The sequence below is a fragment of the Neolamprologus multifasciatus genome, chromosome 22 (genome assembly GCF_963576455.1).
Source record: "Neolamprologus multifasciatus chromosome 22, fNeoMul1.2, whole genome shotgun sequence".
Lineage (NCBI taxonomy): Eukaryota > Metazoa > Chordata > Actinopteri > Cichliformes > Cichlidae > Neolamprologus > Neolamprologus multifasciatus.
In genome coordinates, this window is record NC_140459.1 from 15,236,402 (window position 1) to 15,261,237 (window position 24,836).

The following is a 24,836-nucleotide window of genomic DNA, read 5'->3' on the forward strand; positions in this document are numbered from 1 at the left end:
CACAAAAATAACTGCCTTGTATCTAATTTCTTTCATGTTTGTCTGTTTAAAGGAAAAGGCAGTATAACCAGTCATTGTCTTTTTTTTTCCTTCTCTGAATCCTGTAAAGTACTTTAATAAATGTAAAGTTAGCATTAACTTTAACTATTTAAAGAATTATAAATAAATTCCCGCATTGCTCTTTATTTCACAAGATTAAGAGTCTGATATGTAGTTATTCATTTGCAGCAGCAATTTTAGGAAATGCAGACATGCAGACTGCCTCTTAATCAAACTGTTTATGCATTAAATATATATTTTTATTCCTTCTTTATTGTCTTTTTCTTTTCTGCCTATCAACAGGTGACATTGGGTGGCACGCTCATTGGAATCGGTCGGAAGACCTCGGATTGCCAAGGAAACACAAAGTACTTTCGCTGCAAATTCTGCAACTTCACGTACATGGGCAGTAATTCCTTGGAACTTGAACAACATTTCCTTTCCTCGCACCCAAACAAAGTCAAAACACCGCCGACCACACCCCTGCTGACCACAAATAACCTGGCAACGCACGACAACCAGCTGAAGGGACGGAGTCAAGCCTTAGACGGGGCCGAGCGAGTTGCGGTGCGCGCAGAGGACGACTCTTTGGTCGGGTACTTCATCCCAGTCAGGTCTTGTTCGGATTCATCGGGCTGGGTGGGGGAGGCTGGTCGAGGCGCCGTGCAGACGTATTATTGGTGTAAATCCTGCAGCTGGAGTTGCGAGTGGTCGGGGGGTTCTGCAAAGCTTTTAGAGCACTATGAGCAAAGACACAAAATGAACACCGGTGGTACTACGAGCCCCAACAACTCTAATCCTGGTGGGATGGACAGAGAGCGAGAAAGAGGAGGAAGGAGAGATGGAGGAGAGAGAGACCAAATGGTATCAAAAGGCCGCAAAGATCAGCCATCCAACCTCTCCAGCACCAGCCAAGGTAATGAAGATGTATTGGAACGTGGCAGTAAGATGATGTTCGGTACTGCTGGTAGATTGTATCTGCTTAAAGCAAAGATAAATGATCGCCCTCAATACATGATCGCCCTCAATAAATGAGTCTTCTATTATTGTTTGTGGTGCTTGTCACCTCGTGTTTGTTTGCCTCGATTATCATAATAGAAATTATACGTGATAATATTTGAAATTCTGCCCAGGTTTTATTTACTTTTGTTCTGCTTTTTGCTCCTAGGAGACCCAAACAGCAGTGATTCAGAAGCAGTTGTGACCAGTTATAACTGTCAGTTGTGTGATTTCCGGTACTCCATGGCCCACAGTGCGGATGTGATCGTAGTAGCACCATTACTACTGCACTACCAGCATAACCACTCCATCCACCGCTGCAGCATTCAACACTGCATGTATTGTCCACAGGGTCTCTGTCAGCCACAAAAACACCTAGGGGAGGTGAGATAAATAAAATATTGAAATGTTTATTTGCTTGTTTTGCTGCCTGCTTGTTAATTAGAAGGAAAAAAAGAGCTGTTTTGCAAGCAAAGGAAAAATAAAACGTAATATAGGAACAAGTGTAAAGTTAATTGTTCCAATTTCCTGCCTAGTTAAAATTCCCTTGCTTTCCCCAGTCTACCCACGCATTCTCCCCTCCCTCCTTTTGTGCCAGCTGCCAACAGTTCTGTTGCAGCTGTTAAAAATGCAAAAAGGATGGTTAACATCCAAAATTGAGGGTGGCATCATTTAGTTAATAATGCACATTCATACTGGTACTGCTGGCTTCCACTTCTTTATTAGATTCATAGAAAATACACGGCTACGCCACAGCATCAAAACGAGATTCTTCTTATATCGGCAGTAATCAGTAAATAATTTAAAGGTTCAAACCACTTTTGCTCTTACCTTTTTTTCTAATTTGTTTCAACAGGTATCCCACCCATTCGCTTGTCGGAAGCCCACCTGCCCCAAATGCTGTTCAAAGTTCCCTCAACTCGCCAAACAGCAGGACGCCATTGGTTCAAAACCCGCTGTCACCACCTCACCCAGCGTGACTCCTCCTAACCCTAGAGGCGACCACAGTGGGATTTCTGGTTCTACTTTTCACCCCTCTAACCCCGCCCATCCTGTTGTCACACAAGGTATTTGGAGGCATATGTTATTTATATATATATAACATTCATCAGAAGCCTGATTCTGGAGCTTTTCCAGCATGATCCTAAATTCTTCGCTTCTTGCTTCTGATTGGTCCCGCTTTCCTGTCGTAGGCGTCACCCACTTGTGCGACCAGTGTGCATTTGCTACCACTGACATTGACGTGTTGCTGCAACACTATGAAAGCTGCCACAACCTGATCAACCTAAAGGGGGCTCCCCCACATGTCAAAGCTGAGGAAGAAGCTGCGGGAGACAAGGAAGGAGGGCGAGGAGGCGCAGGAGAGAGGGAGTACTCATGTACAAAGTGTCACTTCATTACAGAAGTGGAAGAAGAGATTTTTAGACACTACAGGTGAGATTGCATGGTCATTATAATTGTGTTATTTGATAGGATGTATTTTTTTTCCCCCTGCCTAATAAGCTAATAAGCTAACAGTGCCCCAATTGATCCCAGGAGGAGACACTAATCCCTTTGGGGTCATGGTAGGAGGGGCATCTGACTTAAAAGAAATCTGCCAAATCAATCAAACATGCAGAGCTATCCCCTGTGGTCCTTGTAAATAAGGGAGCAGCCAAAAGTAGCTTCTTGATGATGTTTTTTTACATTATGTAGTGTTTTTTTCTGCAAGGGTTGAGCCATTCAGTTTACCATCTTCAAAAATCTGTGCTTTTTTTGCCGTGCATGCAGTCAGTTAACTTTTTAAGACATAGAATCTCATACAGACTGAGTATTCACTTTGATTGAATTTATCACGGGGAAATAAAAGGCAAGAATCTGAAAAATTTTGTTCAAGTTAGTTGCTAATTCCTGTGCTTTGTTTCAGACCCCTGTGATTCTTCCTTGTTGCACTCCCTTATCAAGTAAATGTTCAGTGAGAGGAAAAAAAGAAAGAAAATTGTACGCTTAAGCTACTCACAGACACCATTTTGACATTCTCACCTGGAAGCTGCACAGATATGATCACATATTTATAGCTCGTGTTACAGATTTCCAAACTGATATTACACACACCCGTCTGTGATGAAGTCCATGATTCGAATATCTATGAAAGCACCATGCTGTGGCTTATGGGCTGTTTTCTTGAGGGGCAAAAGGCTTTGGCCTTACGTTCACATTAAAGTTACTCCATGTCGTACATTGCTGGAGATTAGACGACTTAAGACGCATTCCTCTTTAAATGCACCTTGGATGCCTGTGAAGCCAAAACCCCAATATTGCAACAAGCTTTACAGTCTTTGACATTTCACCCACGTCTGCTCACTGTCTGAAAGTGAGTGGTCAGAAAGGTTCTATTGAATTTGCCTTGCACTACGTGAAAAAATAGCAAGGTCTTAATCGCAAAATGAAATCTAGGTTTCAAAAATATTACATTTGTCTCGCACTGACAAGTGCAAGAAGGATTTAAGTTTCCCTGAAGGTGGGAATTAGTTTTTTTATTTGCACATGTAAATGTATACACTAAATTTATATGTATATTTTCTAAAAAAAATACCAAAAACAAAAACTCACTACAGCCAATCCTGTTCTTTAGATTCAGATTTTGTGATAGAAAAAGTAAATGAAAGGACGAGTTGGGGTGGGAAAAAGGGGAGTGGCGTGGGAAAGTTGGGGCCAAAGACACAAAAAAGTGGAGATAGTTGTGTGGAGATTTGCAGTGACTAATCTACACTACTGATTGGAATGTTTTATTATATGTTGTCACTTGGCATTGGTATCTAAATCAGGCTAAATTATCAAAGAACAAAGTATCGATGAGCTGTGATCGTTTCTGCTGTCAGGGTCTTAAAACAATATGCTGCACTTTCTTTATTCCCATGAAGAATGGAGATCCTCCTCTCTGAGCCTGTGTGCCTGGGGCAGAGGCAGCTGTCACTCCCTTAAACTGCAGCACCATGCAGCACACACAGGCACAGGGCCTCAAACTCTCTGCCAGTGTTAAAGTTTTTAAATGTGGTTACTCCTCTCGAGAAGTGATGCCAAAGACAATTTCTTTCCATGCGAGGGCAGAAACACAAGCAATATGTGAAGATATTAAATGCAGAGGAATTCACAGTTTTTGTCTGCCTAGCTGTTAGTTTTTCTGTCGTTGCCCCAGGTATGTTATGGATACTCAGTGTGTGAGATTAGAGCCCACACACTGAGATAACTTAATTACACGAAATTGGATTGATGATATAGCGCAGCTTGTGTGTTAAGCTACGGATGGATTCATAAATTCAAGCTAAAATGTTCACAGGAGTATCTGAACGGTTCTCGGTTAGGGTTTTTGAGCACGCACATCGGGAGCACATTCAGAGATGAGCCTTTCCTGAGTCGAAAAACAATGCTGTCGCAGTTTGCGGCTCGAGAACTTTTCTCTTTTGACAGCCTGATGAGAACAGCAGATGGCAAGGACCGAAAGACGGGAAGGGAAGAAAGAAGGTTAAAAGAAGGAATGTAAGAGGGAAGGTGAATGAAATACAGAGAGAGAAATTCAGAGAGAAGGGTGCTGAGCAGAGAGCGAGAGAGGGTGACAAAGCAGAGTTTGCAGGCGATTTAACAGTTCACTCACATCCTTAACAAAATCTAAGCCCTGAATCTTGGAGCTCAAATCAAATAAAAGTGAAATAAAGCCAGAAAGTTTCATGCTACATCTAAAAACAACCATTTTTATTTATTTTTTTTCATCTGAAGGCCAAGTCTTAGAAAACAAAAAGCAACATGTAATTATAGGGTGTTCAGATCAAAGGATGGTGCTGTGTAATGCGAAAAAGATTGTCAGCTGAGGGAAGCCAATCAATCCATAAGTTTTATAGATAAACTCTCACCTAGCTGCTAATATACAACTTAAGTACAATCTGATGGCTGACAGTGGTCATGTTAAAATTACACCCATAGCAGCCAGTCACACAGGTTCTTTACTCACATATCAGATATATATGTATTGGTCCGGGTAGAGCCAGTCACAGTAAAAAGGATTTTGTCCACAAATGGGGAGCCAACCAATGGTAAAGCCACAGTGGACTACACTCACCGGTCATTTTTATTAGTTACACCTTGCTAGTACCACTTTGGACCTCCTTTTGCCTTTAAAACAGCCTAAATTCCGGTGTGGAAACATTCCCCAGTCGACTGCACATCCTGTGATGTGAATCTCCTCTTTCAAAACATCCCAAAGAAGCCATTTGAGTATAGAAGATTTATTGTAATGTTCAAGTTTGAGAGGATTTGAGCTTTGATACGATGGGTTATCCTGCTCAAAGGAGCCATCAGAAGACGGGTACACTGTGGTTATAACGTGATGGACAAGGTCAGCACCTGCTCTTAGCTGGTAGGAGTGCATTCAGAGATGCTCTTCTGTATACCTTGGTTGTAACAAGTGGTTATTTGAGTTACTTTTGCCTTCCTATCATTTTGAAGCAGTCTGGCCATTCTCTAAACTCTCATCAAGTCATTTTCACCTACAGCACTGCCACTGATGGGATATTTTACATTTTTTCAGACCACTCTCTGTAAACCCTAGAGATGGTTGTGTGGGAAAGTCCCTGCAGATCAGCAGTTTCTGAAATACTCAGACTAGCCTATGTGTCTCAACAACCGTGCCACATTTAGACACTCTTAAATCACCTTCCTTCCCCATTTTTGGCTCGGTTTGAACTTGATCATTGGCTGATTAGACATTTGCATAAACAAGCAGTTGAACAGCTGAACCTAATGAAGTGGCTAGTGAGTTGAATTATGCTTCCGGATGCTGCAGAGTGCATTGCTATAATAAGATATTTGGAGAAAAAAAGAGACAAACTTTTTTCCCACTGTCTCGCTGTTTCTTACCCTACTGATGGAACAATGCTGCAATCCTAAAGGAGTCAGAAATCGGAATTTCCGAGTTCCAAGTCAGAATTTGAATCTGGAACTCAACTGAGGGGCCCCAGTAACCCAGAGTTAACAATCCAAGATGGCGGCATTGAGCGTAAACACTAGCAAAACTATAAGACTTTGAATCTGTGCTGGCTCTGTTGTGTATTAACTCACTATAACTCCCCAAATTAGCCACATGCACAGCACTAATCAGACTCAGTCCACGGATTCACAGTGCCAGATTTATCAAAACAAGCTTTAGGACATAATTCTAGTGCAAACTAGAAAGTGTTTATTACAAATGGATAAATTATTATTAAAATACAGATAGAAGAAGCATATTTTTTATGTCTGCTTCAATATTTCCCATAGAAAAAAAGTTGAATTAATGTTACTGAGATAGATCAGCAATCACTACATGTGTAGTGTTAACAGTGACAGACCCAGTAAATGATGAAATCAGTAGGTACACCAGTCCACGTGTGGATGCTGATGATAAACGCTGCTGTGTCGTTCAGCATCTGGAGACATAAGTCTAATGGACACACTATATGCTTTTTCATTCACACGTTCTCACAGATTTTTGCAAATATTTCAGCTTCTGTGATCTGCTAGAGGTGCAGGCCTTTTATATATTCTTCAACAGCTAATAAAGGGAGAATATGAGGCAGGATGATGAATAAGATAAGTTTATGTCAGAAGTATATATTTATTTAAGTATTTTCACTTGCTGTCGTATAGAAATCATGCATCAGACGTACAAGACAGCAAAGAGGAATACATAGAGTATTCTGAGAGGTTATATATCTCGACGTATTGTAAATATTTGTGTGGGTCTGAATCTGCAATATCTTCTCATTGTTTTCAAATTCACGCCTTAAATGTTTTGTTTTTGTTTTTTCCTGGATGAGGAATTATTATGGTAGGGTTCAAAGCAGAAACCAGAGGATGAGAGTCACAAAATGGAGAAAAATGACTCTGGATATGCTTTTTTTTCCTGTTTTCAGTGACTTTTAGTCCATGTTTATTGTCTGCTATTGTAAAACCCTCACTCTGCTGTAATATGCAGCGATAATAACCTACTGGTGGGAAAAGCCTAAAAGAATAAAACAGGCAGTGTTGAGAAAAGCTGTGTCTTCTTATGACATTTGAATGAAGCAATTAGGCAAGTGTAATTTTGGATTAAAGTGAATTATGTGGTAAATGACGATATCGACAAAGGAATATGAATAACTACAAGATACCAATTGTTAAACTGTGGCCTACCATCATTAATAAATATACCAGCAAAACAATTACATAATCCAAGTGCAGACAAAATGAACAGCTTCATTATTCTGTGAAACATTTATTAATGTATTGGTATATCTGTCTGTGACAGCTGCGGGGCAAACTGAGCCTGCCGAGGTCCAGTGTAAACAACACACAAGTTCTTGTTCTAGATGGTTTAATGCTTTGCTTGTTGGCCTGCACAAGAAGCATCACGGCTGTTGTGTGTGCCAGGAAAAAATCTTGACGCTGTGTGTCAGATATATCATTGGTCACTCAGGGGCCCTCGCCAGCAGGAAATGAAGGTGGTTTATTGATGGGCGATCCAGTACTTGTCATTCAGATTCATTTATGGTCCTCACGATTTTGAAGTAATTCACTGTGATTTAGTGGGGCACTGAGTCACTTTGTTGGCCTCGAGCTCTGTGAAACTCTACCTGAGTGTTTGGGGGAATTTAGGCAGGGGCAAATGCACTTTAGATTTAGTCAGTACAGGGGGTGGATTTTCTTCAAACTGTGAGTGATGAAAATCCTATTGGAATTAATTGTATTTACATTTTAGAGCAATAGATTCAAACATGAACGGACTCTCTTGTCGCCAGTAACAAAACTAGTTACTTAAGTCTTTCCTCTTACGTTCAGCCTTATTAGTGTTACTTTGACTTCACTGTGACTCATGCACGGTGAAGATAACCACTGATGACAGGATCTCCTTTTCAAAAAGTCACGTCTCCGATGTGACTTGCAATGCATTTGTTCAGAGAAGGTTTGAGCAACTCAAGAATAAACTGCTTATTTTTGCAATTAGCAGTATTGCTTTATGATTAACATGAAAGCAAACAATATGTACTAGTGTGTATTTTAATGCTGAATATTTTGTTCCTTCTGAAGGTCCGTTTTGTATTCATGAGTAATTTACGGACTGCTCTTTTCTCTTGCCAGGCGTGTCCACGCGTGTTGTCGCTGTCGACGTTGCGACTTCACGGCTCCAGATTCATCAGCCCTCCTCGACCATTTCAACTCAGCTCACTGTCACGACTCCTCTCCCTCGTTAGGCTCATTCACGACGACCTCCTTGCCCACCTCACTGACTCCTTCCCTAACACTCTTGGCCAATGGCTGCTCAGCGCCTTCTACTTTAGCCATTAAAGAAGAGAGCAAAGGGGATATCCGCCTCCTCTACTCCCTGGCGCCGCCTGAGGGACGGTTGGCCGAAGGTGGCAGAGAAGAGGCAGGCGGGCTGGTAAAAAGTGAGGGTGGTGAGGAGAAAGAAAGAGAACGGGAAAAGGGCTGGGTTCTCGGTGAGACAAGAGGACTGGGGGAAAGAGGGGGTGAGCAGGCCCACGGCTTACTTTGGGTGCCTAAGGAGCGAATGGGACCTGAAAGAGGTGCAGGAAGTGGGAGCCCGTCTCTTTTCACCTCCCCACTGTCGCTGTCTTTTGTCTCAGCCAATCACGAAGCCTCACAGCAGAAAAGAGGCGTGGCCTCACCTAGCATGGTTTACCTGGGAGACACCAAGTCATTTTTGGGAGATACAAAGTCCTTTTTGGCAGATGCCAAGTATGGAGGAGGGAGATCAGGATCAACCGCTTCAGGTGGGGCAGGAGCTGGCGAGAAGCAGAGCCAGATGACCCCCCAGCAGTACACAGGAGGAGGAAGTGCTGGTGGTGGTGGCGGAGGTGGCGGAGGACAGGAAGGGAAAGGAGGAGCCAATAAAGAGGAATCCCAGTCCTTGCTAAGGGTAAGGTGGAACATGCAAAACCCCCTGCTTTTCATCTCATTCTAATGAGATGAAAATCCTTCTTCTTTGTCTCATTTACACCCTGACTTTTGCGTTTAGCTCGCTGAATGGGAGCCTTTGTAGCTAGGCCTCTGTAGCCAGATCCTGCCTGCTGAGAAGCCTTAGTTATTAGGGACCTTCTATTAATACACTTTCATCTTAAACTCATCTTTCCTTTCACTCAGATGTGAGGATTAGATCTCATGCATTGAGCCCATACACCGTAATCTTTTATTCTTCCATCATATTTTGAGGGCTTAAGCAGATTTGGGTTGGCTAGCAGAGTGTGTACCCAAATGCTTGCGTGTGTTCATATCTGTCCCTGTGCACATGATTCCATGACATCATTTCCTTTCCCATAGGCGGCATTCATCTTCTTTAAAAAAAAAATTGAACTCACAACAGTGAGAAAACCACCCGCTGCTATGGAAACGGGGAGGAAAACTGACAGTTCCCATGGCTACCACGTGTCAGTCAGCTCCCTCACCCTACTTTGTGGACCACAATGCTTTTGACTTCACAGTGATGTCATTGACTGGCAGTAACAAACTGTGGTTTGCCTGCACCACAGAGCTTATTGGCTATGATCACATTAGATCAGAATAGACTGAACTTTCTCTCTCTCTCTCTCTCTCTGTATATATATAAGTATGAGTTAGTGTGTGTGTGTGAGAGTGTGTGTGGTGTCAGGGTTTGACATGGGGCTGCGTAAATAGTAGTATTGAGTGTTATATTTGTGTTCTTAGTGTGTGTACGGATATGCTGCTGTGTGATTCGAGTCCATGGGCCCTTTGTAGGACTTGGGGTTTGGCCTTTTGGATGTGTGTGAATGTGTGTTTGTCTGTGTGAGGTGTTGGCAGTAACTTGGCAGGCTGGGCAGGGTGGGGCAGCAAGAGGTTTACTCATTATCGTGGGTGGGGCAGTGTGTCTCTGTGAGAGAGTGGGAGGCTAAGACTGAAAGAGGGAGGCACAGATAGAGAGAACATGCGTGCATGCGTGAGAGAGAACAGTGGAAGATTAAGATAAAAAGACGTAGACGGGGAAAGTCAGACGGAGATAAGCGCCGGAGATATAACCAATCACTCACCCCTTTCTCGCTTGCTCTTTAAGGAAAGAGCAGCTAGTCAAGAAAATGTTTTCAAAATTATAAATGTACAGAACAAAACGAGACTGGTTAATATAGATTTGTAAATTTGGCGAGCACGCTTTTCACTTTCACTCTCACTCAGTGTTATTCTTAACAGTCTGACAGTTTGACATGTATGCTTATTTTAGATATTCACTAATATTATGAAATGTTTTTGTAGAGTCAAATATTCACATTTGAGGCTTTTTAAACCATCATCATTCCATCAGGATGAATATTATCTCTTTTTTCCATTGTTGTATACACATTTCCTCCAAAGCTATGGATATAAACCATTCATCCATTCATTTAGAGGGGGGTCCACCCTGGACCCTGTGACCGCTCTATCATAGGGCTATCACTGAGAGACACACAACCATTCACATTCACATTCAGAGGAGGGCATTGTGGTGGAACAGTGGTTAGCACTGTTACCCCACAGCAAGAAGATCTTGGGTTTGAATCCACCATCTCGCTAGGGCCTTTCTGTCGAGAGTTTCCATGTTCTCCCTGCGTCTGCATCGGTTCTCTTCAAGTACTCTGGCTTTAGAGACGTGCAGTTAGTGGGACTATGTTAACTGGTGATTCTAAATTACTCAGAGGTGTGAATGTGAGTGTGAATTGTTGTCTGTCTCTAGATGTAAACCAGTAGTTCTCAAACTGTGGGGGTGATGTCGCTTGTGGCGAATAGAGTCGCTGCTGTGGATGTGAGGCAGATAAAGTGCTTAAAGCTCTGTATGGGCAAATGTGGCCTGTGGCTTAAAGTGCTTTAAATGGTCAGTAAGACCATAAAAGAGCTGTATAAATGTCAGTCCATTTCCAGGCCTGAAAACGTCTGCGAACCGCTGACTTAAAAAAGATTTTGCTGCTGCAGGTTTGCAATGCCCGACCCATCAGCAGGCCAGTAAGGGTAGAAGCACATTTTAAATATCTTCTATGTTTTGTGAAGACCAAGTTTCGTATAAGCCATCTCTGACTGTTCCATTTGCATCCGTGCTGCCTATGAGAGCCTAAAGAAAAGAGCAGATGTTTACATAAACAGACAAAGACACAGAGTGAATCTTTGAAGATGAAAACAACTAAAAAAAGAATAAAAGGAGATGAGAAACAAGCAGTTTATTAGAGACGTAGCTGAACACGACTTGTTGCTTAAGTAGCTTCATAAGATATGGCCTTTTCTTCTTCTTCTCACTGCACAATATTTATTCTCAGTTTCCATGGCTTGCACTGACACACACAAACATAAATATGCCCGGCGCACATAGACACATGGGCTGGAGTTGACTCATCACTGGGCGGGGTGAGGGAGGGGCACTAATGCAAAAAAAAAAAAAAAAAAAAATCTGAAATAGCTTTGAACACACACACACAAAAACAAACTTTTGGTCTAATTTAAATGTGGCATGTGGACTCAAGAGGGCAGAGTCTGTTAAAAATCCATCCAAAATCCAAATAGTTCAAGAGGAGGCGGAAGGCAGTGATGGAGGGATGCAGGGAGTGATTTAGTAGGGAGGAAGTATATGATTAAAACCTGGCAAATATGGAAACAAATGGCCAGTCACATTTCATCCCAACCTGTGTGCGAGAGTGTGTGCATGTGGTTCTGTGGTTTTTGTATGTTTCCCTCATCCTTACTTGTTCTTTCTACTGTCCGCTGCATCGATCCGTCTTCCTCCTCCTTTTTCCTCTCGTTCTTTTTCTTTCATTTCCCTTCTTTTCCTCAAAGGACAACTCGCCCAATACGCGGGGATCGATACACACCTCACGCACACAAAAGCCATCAGATGTGCACAAACGCTCCCACGCAGGTGTGCACTCACACATACACATAAAGAACCCACAGTTCTTAGTATTCTGGTTTTGTGAGGCTTTTCGCTCGGTGGAGGGGAGAGAATATTTTCTTTTGAAAACCCTGATCTATAATTGCCGCACAGCATTGCCTTGTTGAGACATTGGCCCACTATTGGCTTTGTTTTCATAGTGATTTATTACATTGAAGACATTTTCTCAGTCTGAAATGTTATTTTCTAGCTGTTTTACTGACTGTATGAGACAAGGATAGAAAGCGAATGAGGTTTAGAGATGAAATTAAGCTAAAAGCTCGGTTGATGTTTGAGTTTATAAATGGAATGAGGCAGACTTTGAGTAATGGCGGTTTTTCCAGTTAAGTAGGGCTGAGAAAGGTTTGCCTCCGAGCCAAACATATGTGAACATATGTACATATACCCGAACATGTGTGACTCTGTCCAAAACGTACATCATCTAATAAATTCCAGCTTGTGTTTCCGAGGGGAATTCCACCTCAAGGACGACACGGACTGCATAAATGCACATGAGCAAAAGAAAGTGTGGATTTGGCCTTACAAACACAGTGAATCTCGCGGTCATATTGCAGTATTGAAACACGGGCATTTGAGGTTTTAAAAGTCCCATGCGTGACATTCAATTCCATGTGAGAGACAGAGAGAGAAAATAGAGAGACCGAACTGAGAGAGATAAACGGGAATGTGTGCTTTCAGCAGATCAGAGAAGAGTTTCATTAAAGTTTCTCTCGTTTACATTTCTGCCCGATGGAGCTAATTATGTTTAAAGGACGCACACGCTCACACGCGCTCGCACACACACACACAGACTAGACACACACACAGACACAGAGCTGTAATTCCATAAAGTTCTCATTACTTGGCTTTCAATTTTCTTTTATCCTTTCTTTCTGTTTCTTTCCCTTCACGTACATTTCGGTGTACACGTGTGTCTGCGTGCTTACCCCTGCTTGTGTACTTAATTACGTGCATTGTGTCTCCATTTGCATTCCGAGCATTCCGAGCATGTGTGTGCGCACGCGTGTGTGTTTTGCGAGGAAATTAAAGCGTGAATTTAACTTATTTTCTGTGCTGATAATTTAGCATCCCTTTATATCCGCTACAGGAAATTATAGAGCTTATGTTCGAGTCAGTGTGTGTGTGTGTGTGTGAGAGAGAGACTGTGTGTTTGTCTGAGCCTGTGCATTTGTATTCTTAATGCTTTTTAAAATCAAAAAACGGAGTAAAAATTGTGTTCTTTGACTTATCTGTGTTATCTGAATATTATCTTTGTTTTAGAGCTTTTTTTTGCCACTGTGCTTTTCGCTCTCTACAAATACCCCTCAGAGTGAACTTCAAATTGCCTTTGATATAAAGATATACTTTACCGTTCCTTCTCGAGAACTTGTGTACCTTTGTTTACCTCATGGAACATCCCTTGAGAGTCAAGAAAAGTACTTTAAAAAGTGGTTTCATTTTAAAGCTGGAAAACTTGTCTAGGAGGTGAGAAACACCTGAACAACCCTGTTTAGTTATAAACCTATCCAGTCATTGCCCATTATTTTCTAGCTGGATGCTAGTGGACATTCTGGTTGTGTGCATAACCCCTTTGTATATTTCCCTCCCTGTTATATGTCAATAAACAGTGTATCTTGTGGCCAGTGGTTGTTGCTGCAATTGCTCACCTCAAAGCTCACAGTAGTTAACATGGTACCCCTTCACTTGTGCCGCACCACAAGTTCCTGAATTTCGCCGACAGACGATGGTTTTTGCACGCACATCGCTTCTCCGCTCTTCCTGTGTTTACGCCATCTAATTATCAACAAATTTCACCACAGGTTAGAAAAAGGAACGTGTTTGAGGCTAACAGCCACTGACAAGTTTCTTCTTTTACATATCTCGGTTTCTATCACATGTTTATGTAAAGTACAGAACTCTGCAAAAAGCCTTGAGACGCCCACTCTTTTTTTTATATTTCGCTTCCAAGGAGTCATCTTCTCTTTTCATTTTTTTTAAAGTCTTGAACAGTAGTTCTCCAACATTTCTGAGAATCTTTCAAAGATTTTCTTTGAAAACAGCACATCAGCTGCTTTTCTAGTCCTTGCACCTGACCGTTTTTTGAAGAATGTTGTTTTGAGCGATGCATCTGGCCCTTCAGGTGATCCCTCAGCTGTTACCAAAAGCCGTAAAGTCCCAGTCGAAGGGTGGCTGTCAAGAAGCCATTTTTAAGGAAAAGCTGAGAAATGCCAGTGGCAACAGGTCTTGTGTGATGAATCCAAGGTTGAAAATTTTGGATCGTCATAAATATGTACAGAAGCCGTCATAACCAAAAGTGTCTACAGCCACCTGTAAAGCACAGTGGAGGTTCTGTGATGGCTTGGGGCTGCATTTCAATCAGTCGTGTTGAGGATCTTGTTATGAACGCAGAAAAGTATCATTAGATTTCGATCCACCATGCAACACCATCTGGAAAGTGTCTGATTGGCAATAAATGCAATAAACCCATCCCCAGAGCCCAAACCTCAATGTTATTAAAGCAGTGTGGGATCATCTTGACAGAGAACAGAATAAAAAGCACTAACATTCAAAGAAAAGCTATGAATGTCCTTCAAGAAGCCTCAAGAACTATACTTTCTTGTAATACTTAGAGAAATGACAAGAAAGCTGCTTAAGAGAGTTCAGAGAGTTCAGACAGTCACATTCAAGCTGTTAGAATCGTACAGTTTTTACCTTATGTACTATATTTTCATAGATGTTTGCACATATTTCAATGAATCGCTACTCAAGACACACAGCACAGTACTGTATATAGGTCAGTATGGTTCAGATTCCTGCTCTGATCTTTTCAAATTATTTCACAGTCCTGGCAGTGTACAGTAGGCAATATTTAGTGTACAGAAAGAACCCTTTTGATGTTGGTTACTTGATTTCTTCATTTATCGACGCATTCGGCCAATGCTGAGGCAGCAAACTGCATATCCGACCCACTGCTTCAGTACCGGCTGACTATCGACAGGTCCAACAGCCATTAAACATCAATACAGCAGTTGAGAGGAGTCTAAGCTCAAAGGCACATTTTTTTTCCTACAGACATCCTAACAAAATTCACCTCATAGACGAGGCTGCTCTGGTGCACGCTTTTAGCATCCCATATACTGTCTCTTATGGGAAGGGTTAAAAGAGCTGCGTTCGCCGTGTCTCGCTGCAGTTTGTGTGCGTTGTGTGCAGATGTGTGTGCGTGTCGGAAAAAGGAAGACATACTAATATTCATCCATTCTCTCTCTCTCCCTCTCGCTCTTATACACCCTCACACCAAGTTGTCTGTTCTGGGCTGCTCGGTTTGTTTGTGTAGCAGTCACATTTCCCATCAGAACACAGACTCAAATAAACACAGGCCATGTTGGAAAGAAAAAAAAACGCAAGTGTGTGAGTGTCTGTCTTTGTGTGTGTGTGTGTGTGTGTGTGTGTGTGTTTGTGGTAATGTGCCTAGTGTATAAAACCCAGGCTGTGTTTGGCGTAACAGAAACATAATCGGACAACCTGTTTGCTATAATTTTTACCTGCGTGTGTTTATGTGTCTGTCTGTGGAAACAGTGGCCTTTACGCTCATGTGTGAGCACGTGCACGTCCCTCATGTGTGAGCTGCGCGCCCGTCCGCTGATGGGAATGTTCGTGCGCGTCACAGTTAAAACCAGTGTGCGGCTTTATGCTGTGTGACAGTTCACAGCGGTCTCATTGTCTGCTAGGAATATTACATTTAGCTTGAAAAACAAATTACACCATTTTAACCACATTTAGACCCATTTTGGGTTTTCCACACATGTCACGCTCGCACACGCACATTACAGCTGACAACATGCGCAGTTCGAAGGTGACAGCTTGGCATTTTTGGCTCGCATAAATCAAGAATTTGCCTTGACTCGGTCTTGGCTCATGTTCGAATGGTAATCCTCTGTTTAGGACTGCTTTGAATTGTCTGATTGACTAAGTCTGACTTGGGTTAGAAGGGAAAAAAAAATCTGAAATGTTTCTTCTCAACCTGCTTGCCACATCACACCATTTCCAAAAGCGTAAAATCAGTCAGCAGCCCTAGAAAAGGACGCATAATTGACTTTATAATCACAGGATTTGGCAGCGTGGTTTAGACTTTAGATTAGTCAGAGCTTCCTCAAATATGACATTCAGCCTCCATCCCATGTGCCTGACATGTCTCATTTGCTGAAGTGTCCTTGACATTGAATTATTATTTGCTCCAGGGCTGCCATATGTAGCTAAACTTCCTGTTAAGGGGAAGCAGCGAGATAAGGCACTGATCCTTCTGGGGTATTAAGAAACACTTTCCTGTGATTGTATGAACTTTACTGGCACTCAGTGAATTGTCCTATTTATTACAAACCACACCCCTCTGGCACAGCTTTAGGAAAGCCATTAAAACAATTTGGATAATTTTAGTGTAGATTTCGATTGATTTGTTTCTTCATTTATATATTTTTTGCTGATAAAGCAGAACTATAAAAATATCTTATAATATCTTATATGTGTATAATATATTCATGGCGTCTGTTCAGATGGCCTCTCGCTGTTGGGAGCATATTATTCGTTCAGGCGCATGTCACTTAGACATTGAGCGTTTTCATTGGTTTAGCTGGGCGCCAGTGAAACATGTGTTCCACCCACCCCAGCAGAGAACCAACCAGGTGTTTTTCATCATGTCGACATGGCAACGGTAAAACACAGTGGTTATTTTAGCTCCTAGCTGTAATTTAGACGTTTACATCAATTACTGTTACAATCAACTTACATACACACTACTGGAAGTGTGTGTATGTGCGCATGCATGTGTGGCTATGTGTGTCCTTTTCTATTTCTGTGTTTTTCTGCCATGGCTTGCACATCTAGCCCATTGGTCCTTGTGTGTTTCTCTTTGTCGGGCTCTCTTTCTCTCTCTCTCCCTCTCTCTTCTTTTCCTTCCGCACTCGCTCTCTCATTTTTGGTGTAAGGCAGGAGCAATTCACCGCAGGCTGTGTGTGTGCACATATGTGCATGGACATAGACACACACACGTGTGTGTTCACACATGGAACCAATATTAAGGCCAGATGTTCATTTTGCTACAACAAGACCTCTACACGCAACTCTAGCCAGCTACATACACACACACACACACACACACACACACATACACACAAATGCATATGATACACCAATCTGGCAGCACTTCTGTAATTAGGAAGCTGATTGGTTAGATTAAATGTCCATCTGACCCCTGACCAATAGTTAATTTGAAAACCCTGCCTGCCTTCCCCTTCTCCTCTCTCCCTTGGCTCTCTTGCCTTGCCTCTGCTTTCCTTTCCCCATCTCTTCTTTAAATCACAAGTTCTTCCACACAATCGGCCCTTGTCTGGATAATAGTGAGTGATGCAATTTGACAAATAGGAGAAAAAGAAGCTAGAGAAAATTACGGTAAATAGTTTGACCAAAAGTGCTTCCAGTAAATGACTTAAAGTTGATTGACAAATGACCACTAATGCCTTTTTCTCTTTTTATCCACCCAAGTATCTGAGCTCATTAATGAAAACATGTCTTTCCACAAACACGGAGCACGGTAAGGAGCAATAAATTAACATGTAGTATTAGTTGTATTCATTTTTATTTTTAACTTTAGTTCTTCAGTTTTTCAGTGTTTTACAAGGTTTATTCTGATCTCTGCCTAACATGTGAGTTGCCCAGGAGAGACACTTCGCCCATGCATTTTAACAAAAGGATGTGTCTCTTCTAGCGTTCAGACAGGGTGAGGGAACATTACGAAAAAACCGCCTATGTTAAAAAGAAGAAGAGAACACTTTAAAATTTGAAAAGAAGTGCAGTACAAATATCCTGCCAAACCCAAAAGGTAATAAAAAAAAAATAAGATAAAAGTTCATTCCCACCTACATCTTTGCTGACGTGCGCCAATTACCACTTTGCTGTGACGCGCCCAAACTCTTTAAGTGCATCTCGTGTTTAAACACGGAAATCGTCATCACAGTGCCGCACCTAATTCACTGCGAGAAAGCAAGTGGAAAAAGTAGATTTAGAGAAGAATTTAAAAGTGCAGCACCCATATTCATATTCACACCACACAGGCCCACACACAATCAAAAATATACAGTACGCACGATCAGACTCTGGCTCGACCAGTCATCTTGACACTTTAATCCACTTCACTTAAGGACATCGAGTCACACCCTGCTCTGGTGTGCGTGAGAGGGAAAGTGAGAGGGAGAGAGTGCGGAAGTGGATGTGTGTGTGTATGTGTGTGTTTGTGGGCAAGTAATACCATGGCAACCTTGGCGGCCCAAGGACCTCTTGGCGAGTTAGCAAGATCGCCCAGGGCATGTGTGCGTGCGGCCGCCAATTCCCCCCACACCAAAAAAAAAAAGGTGCGAGTGTGTGCGTGTGCGAGCAGAATGCAGAGATTTTCACTTTTAACTCGTCTCGGTGGAAACTCACATCCGCCCCTGAAGTTATAATACACACTCGCTCAGTGGCATGCATACTTGATAAGGAGTAAAAGCTAGAGAAAGATACATCACTTCTTCTCCTTCCCCGCTCACTGTCTCTTTCCCTCTCTCTTTCAGCCTTTGCTCCTCCCTCTTCTTTCTGCCTCCCCCATTGTGTCCCATGTGAGGTCTTCACTCATTAGGAATTCTCCACTAGTGTGTGCATGTTTGTGTGTGTGTGTGTGTGTGTGTGTGTGTGTGTGTGTGTGTGTGTGTGTGTGTGTGTGTGTGTGTCTGTCTGTGTGCTAGTTCGTTTATGAATTCTGCTCCACTGGCATGATGCATCTTGTACACTCAATTTCCCTTAAGAACGTTTCTCTTTTGTTCTCTTTCTCACTCTCTCTCCCTGTATCACTATCTGGCTGTACAAGACAACAGGGCCTGACACAACTCAGCACAGCTTCAACTGTTCCAGACTTGTTTGCTCCTATAGTATATATATATATATATATATATATATTGACTCGTATTGTGTTCTTGTTGTCCTGTGTAGCTCAGTGGATAGAGCCGAAGCTAAAGACACTGTTGTGTTGTCTGTATTGCTAAGAAGTTTTAGTGAGAGCTGACCGAGTTTGGTCCTCGGTGCATCTGTGGGTGCAGACCTTTACTGGATTTTTTTTCCATATGAAACAGATGAGACACTTCCTGTCCAGCATGAACAGATGTTTGGAGCTTCATTTTCAGTCATTCTCTGTGCGCTAAATGGCCACTGAAATGATAGTGTGAACATCATCAGCATGGTATTCACACCTCTGTATGACGGATGTATAGAACTGTTCCAGTGGATGAAAAATGCAGACACAGAGGGAACAAAAAATGCTTAGAATGTAATTTATAGAACCTCAGGAAATTTTCAAGTCTTCTAATCAAAAATTTGAAACCTCTTGTCACTGAGGTTTTGTGGTAATTAATTCATGAATGGGTTTTTTTGTTTGGTTTTGTGTGGGTTTTTTTTTCTTTCTGCTTGATTTAACTGTGTTTGCATTCTTAGTAGTTTTTTTGCAATGTTAAGAACATTGAACTTTTCAATACAAACCCAAAGAGTTGGGTGTATATATTCTTGTTGTTATCCTAAAATACATGTTAGCATTGTTTTTTGCGAGGCAGCTACCATTGCCATTGTGAAATCAAATGCATGGAGTGGGTAACATATAATTCTTAGGCTGCTAATTACCTTGTAGTAACATAAGCGGGCGACACAGCAAAAAGCCTAACATTTCGCTCTGTGTCCTGTAAGTAATATACATTATTAATGTTTTAAATAAAACAGTCTGACACCACAGTGTCTGTGATTTAAACCACTTGGCCGCCCCTCGCTGAGCCTGGTTCTGCTGGTGGTTTCTTCCTGTTAAAAGGGAGTTTTTCCTTCCCACTGTTGCCAAAGTGCTTGCTCATATTAGATCTTGTTGGGTTTTTCTCTCTATGTATTATTGTAGGGTCTACCTTTCAATATAATGCGCCTCAAGGTGACTGTTGTTGTGATTTGGTGCTGTATAAATAAAATGAATGAAATTGAATTGCATTAATTAGCCCCCATATTATTTGTCAGGTAATGCCATTAAGAATTAATTAATTGTAATTTTCTTTAAAAGGCACATATAAAGACAAAGTGAAGGAATCAAGAAGTAGACGCAATGTGAGACTTTACAACGGATGTGCTGTTAAACATCATTTTAATAATATGCATGCTGTGTGTGTGCGTGTGTATACTCTTATTCAAAGATGCATCATTGTTGCAGATGTTTGGCTTCTGAGCTTGTGCACAGTCACAAATGAATACACACACACACACACACACACGTGCATGCTGACACAAACATTCACACAGTCCCCTAGTCCCATCTATCCTGTTCCTTAATAGACCAGGTGCAGCCAAACAATGGGTGTGTGGACGCATGCCCCGTTTGTGTGTGTGCGCGTCTTTGTGTCACTGTACGTTACCAATGTGCTCACATGTCCTTGAATGTTTTTATTTTTCAAAGTTGTCTTTATAAGTAGACTTTATGAACATCTAAGGAGGATATATCGCTTCACTAAAATCAGATGTCCCAAAGCAGACACACTTTGACTCAGATAGCATCTGGTTGTATCTGCAGTCTGTGTTTATGTTACCCATTAGAGGAAAACTTAGAGACTGGTCTCATATGTCTTTTCCCACTAGATCAACACAATTACAACACTGTTATCTCCCCGTCTCCCAGAAATCTTGGAACTATAATTCATCTTTCCAACTGTAACAGAATGTTTTTTTTTTCTTATATTTAAGCCAAGTCTGATAGGATTCACTTCCAGACCAGCATTTATTTGTGTATTTTGGGTTCAGGTCACTTGGATAAACCCATTTTTGAGGGAAAGTCCTTTCTGAAAGCGGATCCTTGTTATTGCTTTGATCTAACACAGCTCTCTCTCTCATAGCCACGAGCCTGGTAGTCAGAGCTTTAATGCGCCAAAAGAAATCCCATAAAAACAACTGCAATTTATGTACTTTTTTAGTCTTCAAAACTTTTTTTTATTCCATTTTATTCCATATTAATGTAGTAATAATAGCTCAGCATTTTCCCACCGTGTTAATTGCTGAAAAGTCAGACAGTTCAAGAAATATGAGCAGTCAGACTAAAGTGATGCATTTTAAAAAAAAAGTCACACCTTTGAAGAGAAAAAGGCACAGATGCTTGGTAAAACTGTAGCTGCAGGTTTGCATGTGTTTTCTTTCACAGTCTACAGGCGTTTTGCAGCAGACAGTCCCTGTGCAATCAGCAGTTGTAGAAAAAAAAATCTGCGCATTTTTATTGCCTCAAAGTTGGCTGGTTAGATATACTGTCTAAATTGTCAATATATTTTTTTCTCAGTGTGATCTTGTCTAAATTTTTCTTATTTATTGAAACGTTAGTCCTTCCACTTAGTGTCATTGTGTTTTTTTATGTCCATTTTACAACCAAAATAGGAATGGAATTTCTGTTGTGTCATGCTTTATGCTGCAAAAACGCTGAACCTTATATATAAATATGAATGAAGCGTACAAACACGTCACAGAAGCATGCACGCTCCCACACACCTTGCAAACATTTGTAAATGATTAGTATTATGTAAAGCCCGCTATTTTCAGATTAACCAGGAAAGAAGCGTTTCATTACATCAGGACCACTGAGTGAGCAGCAGAAAAAGAAATTGAGCACCAAGGGACACCAGAGTAAGAGTCAGAGAGCGAGAGAGAGGAAGAGCAGTGAGAGGCAAAAATAATAATAAAAAAAAAACTATGAGGAGGAGACAGAAGACGCGGGGAGAATGAGGGAAAAAAATAAAGGCAGACAGAGAGAGAAAGGGGAGCAGCTGCCAAACTCTGAGTGGGGTTAAGCATCACCACAAGAACAACCTAATAAGGTCTGAAAGTGTGCACGCAGACACACACATACACACAGACTTGGCCTGTGTTCAAAATCTGTGTTTCTGCAGTAAGCAACAGCAAGCAGTAAATCACATCTGCCCCCAGAGCCTCCGACGCTGAATGCTGTTGTGATGCATAATGTTGAAATCTTGCGGAGGAGTTTTCTTCTGCTGACCTTATACTACATGATTTTTGAAGCTATTTTTGTGGTAGGATCATTTACAAGTCTAGTAGATTTACACGGGTTGTCATGTGTCGTTTCTAACAAAAAAAAAAGCAAACAAAAAAAAAAACACATAGGATTTAATATTCATGGGGGTCTTTTAGGGGAATTTGTGGAAATGTAAGACCATGAAAGCACTTTGCTTTTCTATAATAGGAGACCTGCGGAGGCAATAATAAGAGTGAAAATTGTTATGAGTTTATTCACACATTGATGGCCACAGGATGTGTTGCAACACGAGCAGGTATCCTGTCTGCTGATTTCGCCGCGTTCACCTGCTATCTATCAAGCCATACTTGAGCTCGAGATTGCAATCGCTTTCCTTCCCTGCCAGCAGCGTGTGTGGCCTGTTGTCTATATTTTGTGCCGCGTTAGACTAGTTGTGCTGTAATTTGGTGTCTTATATGGCTCTTATAAAACTCTTCAACCTGAAAACTTGCAACGCGAGAGCTTCCGTCTGCAATGCATCATATAGTGTGAACTTTTCCAGGAATAAAGGCAATGACTCATGGCTGTCATTAAACGCAAGGGTTTGAGATTAAATGTTCCCTTTATGTTGTTTAGGCATTAGTTGAGCTAACCAGGTGAAACAAAACAAATTTCTCATGGTTGTAATGCCAATTTCACATAAATTCACTCAATTAAAAGGTAATAGCGAGTATTATTATTTAATTTTTTTAAATAATTTTTACCGGAGAGGCTGTGGCTCAGGAGATAGAGCAGAAGGCAGTGGTTGGATTCCTGGGTCCTCCAACCTTTCTGTCGAAGTAACCCACGTTTCTCTGTCTGGCAGTCCAATGGATGAGACTAGGTTTGTTGGTTGCCGGGAGAATAGTATGCGTCTGATTGCATTGTGCCACGTGTGAAGTTTGGTCTAGGGGAGATTAAGGTGTTGGGTTGTTTTCAGGAGTTGGATTCGGCTTCTTAGTTCCTGTAAAAAGAATTCTTAATGTGTCAGAGTACCAAGACATTTTGGACAATTTCAACTTTGTGGGAACAGTTTGGTGATGGTCGCTTCCTGTTCCAATATGACTAGGCTCCAGTGCACAAAGCAAGGCCCATAAAGACATGAGCAAGTTTGGTGTAGAAGAACTTGACTGGCCTGCACAGTGTCCTGACCTTTGGGACAAATTAGAGCAGAGACCATGAGCGGACACCTGGCATCATATTAAACTCTATGAATTAAGAATGGGACCTCACTCAAGTGCACATACTTGAGTAATATAGTGTACTTTCTGAATGCAATTAAAGAAGAAACTGCTAGGGTATTCTTTAGTTATCTCCTGAAACTTTAGTTATCTCCTGAAACAGCTAGAGGACAAGCCCCTGTAAAGCATCTCCAATCTATTTAAACATTAGCGCACTGAAAACCATGCTGTATCTGCCCCATAATTGGGTGCAAATCACAGTCTCTCACCTTGGCAATAAGTTGTGATCTGGTTTGGAGCTTCATTTCTTAGTGAGTCAGTCTTATTGGAGTGTTCCTAATCTCTTTTTAAAGTGTTAATGTTATAACATGCAGGCTGCAGGTTACTCTTTCGCTCACTCTGTAGTTGTGTTTTTAGTACAGCTGTTTAAAAATTGTGCTGGACAAAGAACGATCGGGTTTTGGTAAAGATCCAGTCTTTATATTTAGCTAAACTAGTACGGTGAGTCCATGGGCCAGGGAATTACACGCCTGACTTCCATGTTTTCATCCACTCGCTGTCTCCTCGAGTAGACGACTCGTCAAGACAAGTATTAAACAAACACAAACTTCACAAAGTCTACCGCTTTGCAAATTGGACAGCAGCAATACTGTGGATGGCCTGAACAAACTCAACAAGTCAACCATTCCAAGCTAAATAATAACTGTTGAGGCCCTCGTCAGCTCAAAGTGAGGAATGAACGTTGACATTGCTGCCTGCACTGCAGGCCCCCTAAATAACCCGACAAGATAAAATGAATATCATCATTTTTCACAGTATTCAGACAATAGAAATTAAATCGCGCATACACACCCACCCACCCACACACACACACGCACATCTAAACCAGAGCGGGCAACTTATGCTCGCACGCTCCCTCTCCCCCAGAGGCAGGGAAAAGTAAAGAAGCTGTGCGAAACAAAGTGAGTAATGGGAGGAAGGAGAGATAGGGGATAACTTCAGGCCCCTCCCCCGCGCCATTCACTGAGTGGTTATCACTTTCTCTCACTGAGTGCCTTCTCTCTCTCTCACTGTAGTCCTCTCTCTCTCCTTCACTCAGTCGCCCCTTCTCTGCTGAACGGAGATTAAAAGCTGATAGGAGATTGCAAAGACATGTTGCACTCTTGTTCTGACACACACGCGCGCACGCATACAGACGGTAACATTAGCTCTTGTATAGCTGGGAGCTCTTGATGTAAAACACATGTTCCTGCCTCGACAGTGTGTGCCGGTGTGTCTACGGCTGTTTAAACCAACTTTATCGCTCCATCAGTTCAGAGACAAGGAACGATTCATTCAGAGACAAGAGCAGGGGGTGGAGTTGGTGTGTGTAGCGGGCGTAGTGTGTGAGCGTATGCCTGCGTGTGTGTTTGCGTGCTTGCCTTGATATGTGTTTAGTAAATGCAGGTTGAGAGAACCTTTCAATATCTCCCATCAGAATTAATCAAACCATTCAAGCTAAGCTCACCCACCCCTCCTTCCCAACAACAAAAGCATAAAAAAGAAAAAGACAAAACCCAGTGTTGTGCTAACTGGCTAAAGTTTTTTCTATCCTTTTAATATT

At 41.8% G+C, this 24,836-nt stretch overlaps 1 protein-coding gene across 5 annotated transcripts in view; it reads left to right on the plus strand.

The window, feature by feature from the left end:
* trps1 (trichorhinophalangeal syndrome I) overlaps nt 1–24,836 on the plus strand; it is a 120,056-nt gene that overhangs the window by 54,691 nt on the left and 40,529 nt on the right. For all 5 annotated transcript variants that reach the window (XM_085147899.1, XM_085147900.1, XM_085147901.1 and 2 more), the window contains exons 5-9: nt 343–955; nt 1,208–1,422; nt 1,895–2,105; nt 2,232–2,472; nt 8,170–8,968. In XM_085147899.1, coding sequence (XP_085004025.1) covers nt 343–955; nt 1,208–1,422; nt 1,895–2,105; nt 2,232–2,472; nt 8,170–8,968 — 2,079 coding nt within the window. The remainder of the gene's footprint in view (nt 1–342; nt 956–1,207; nt 1,423–1,894; nt 2,106–2,231; nt 2,473–8,169; nt 8,969–24,836) is intronic.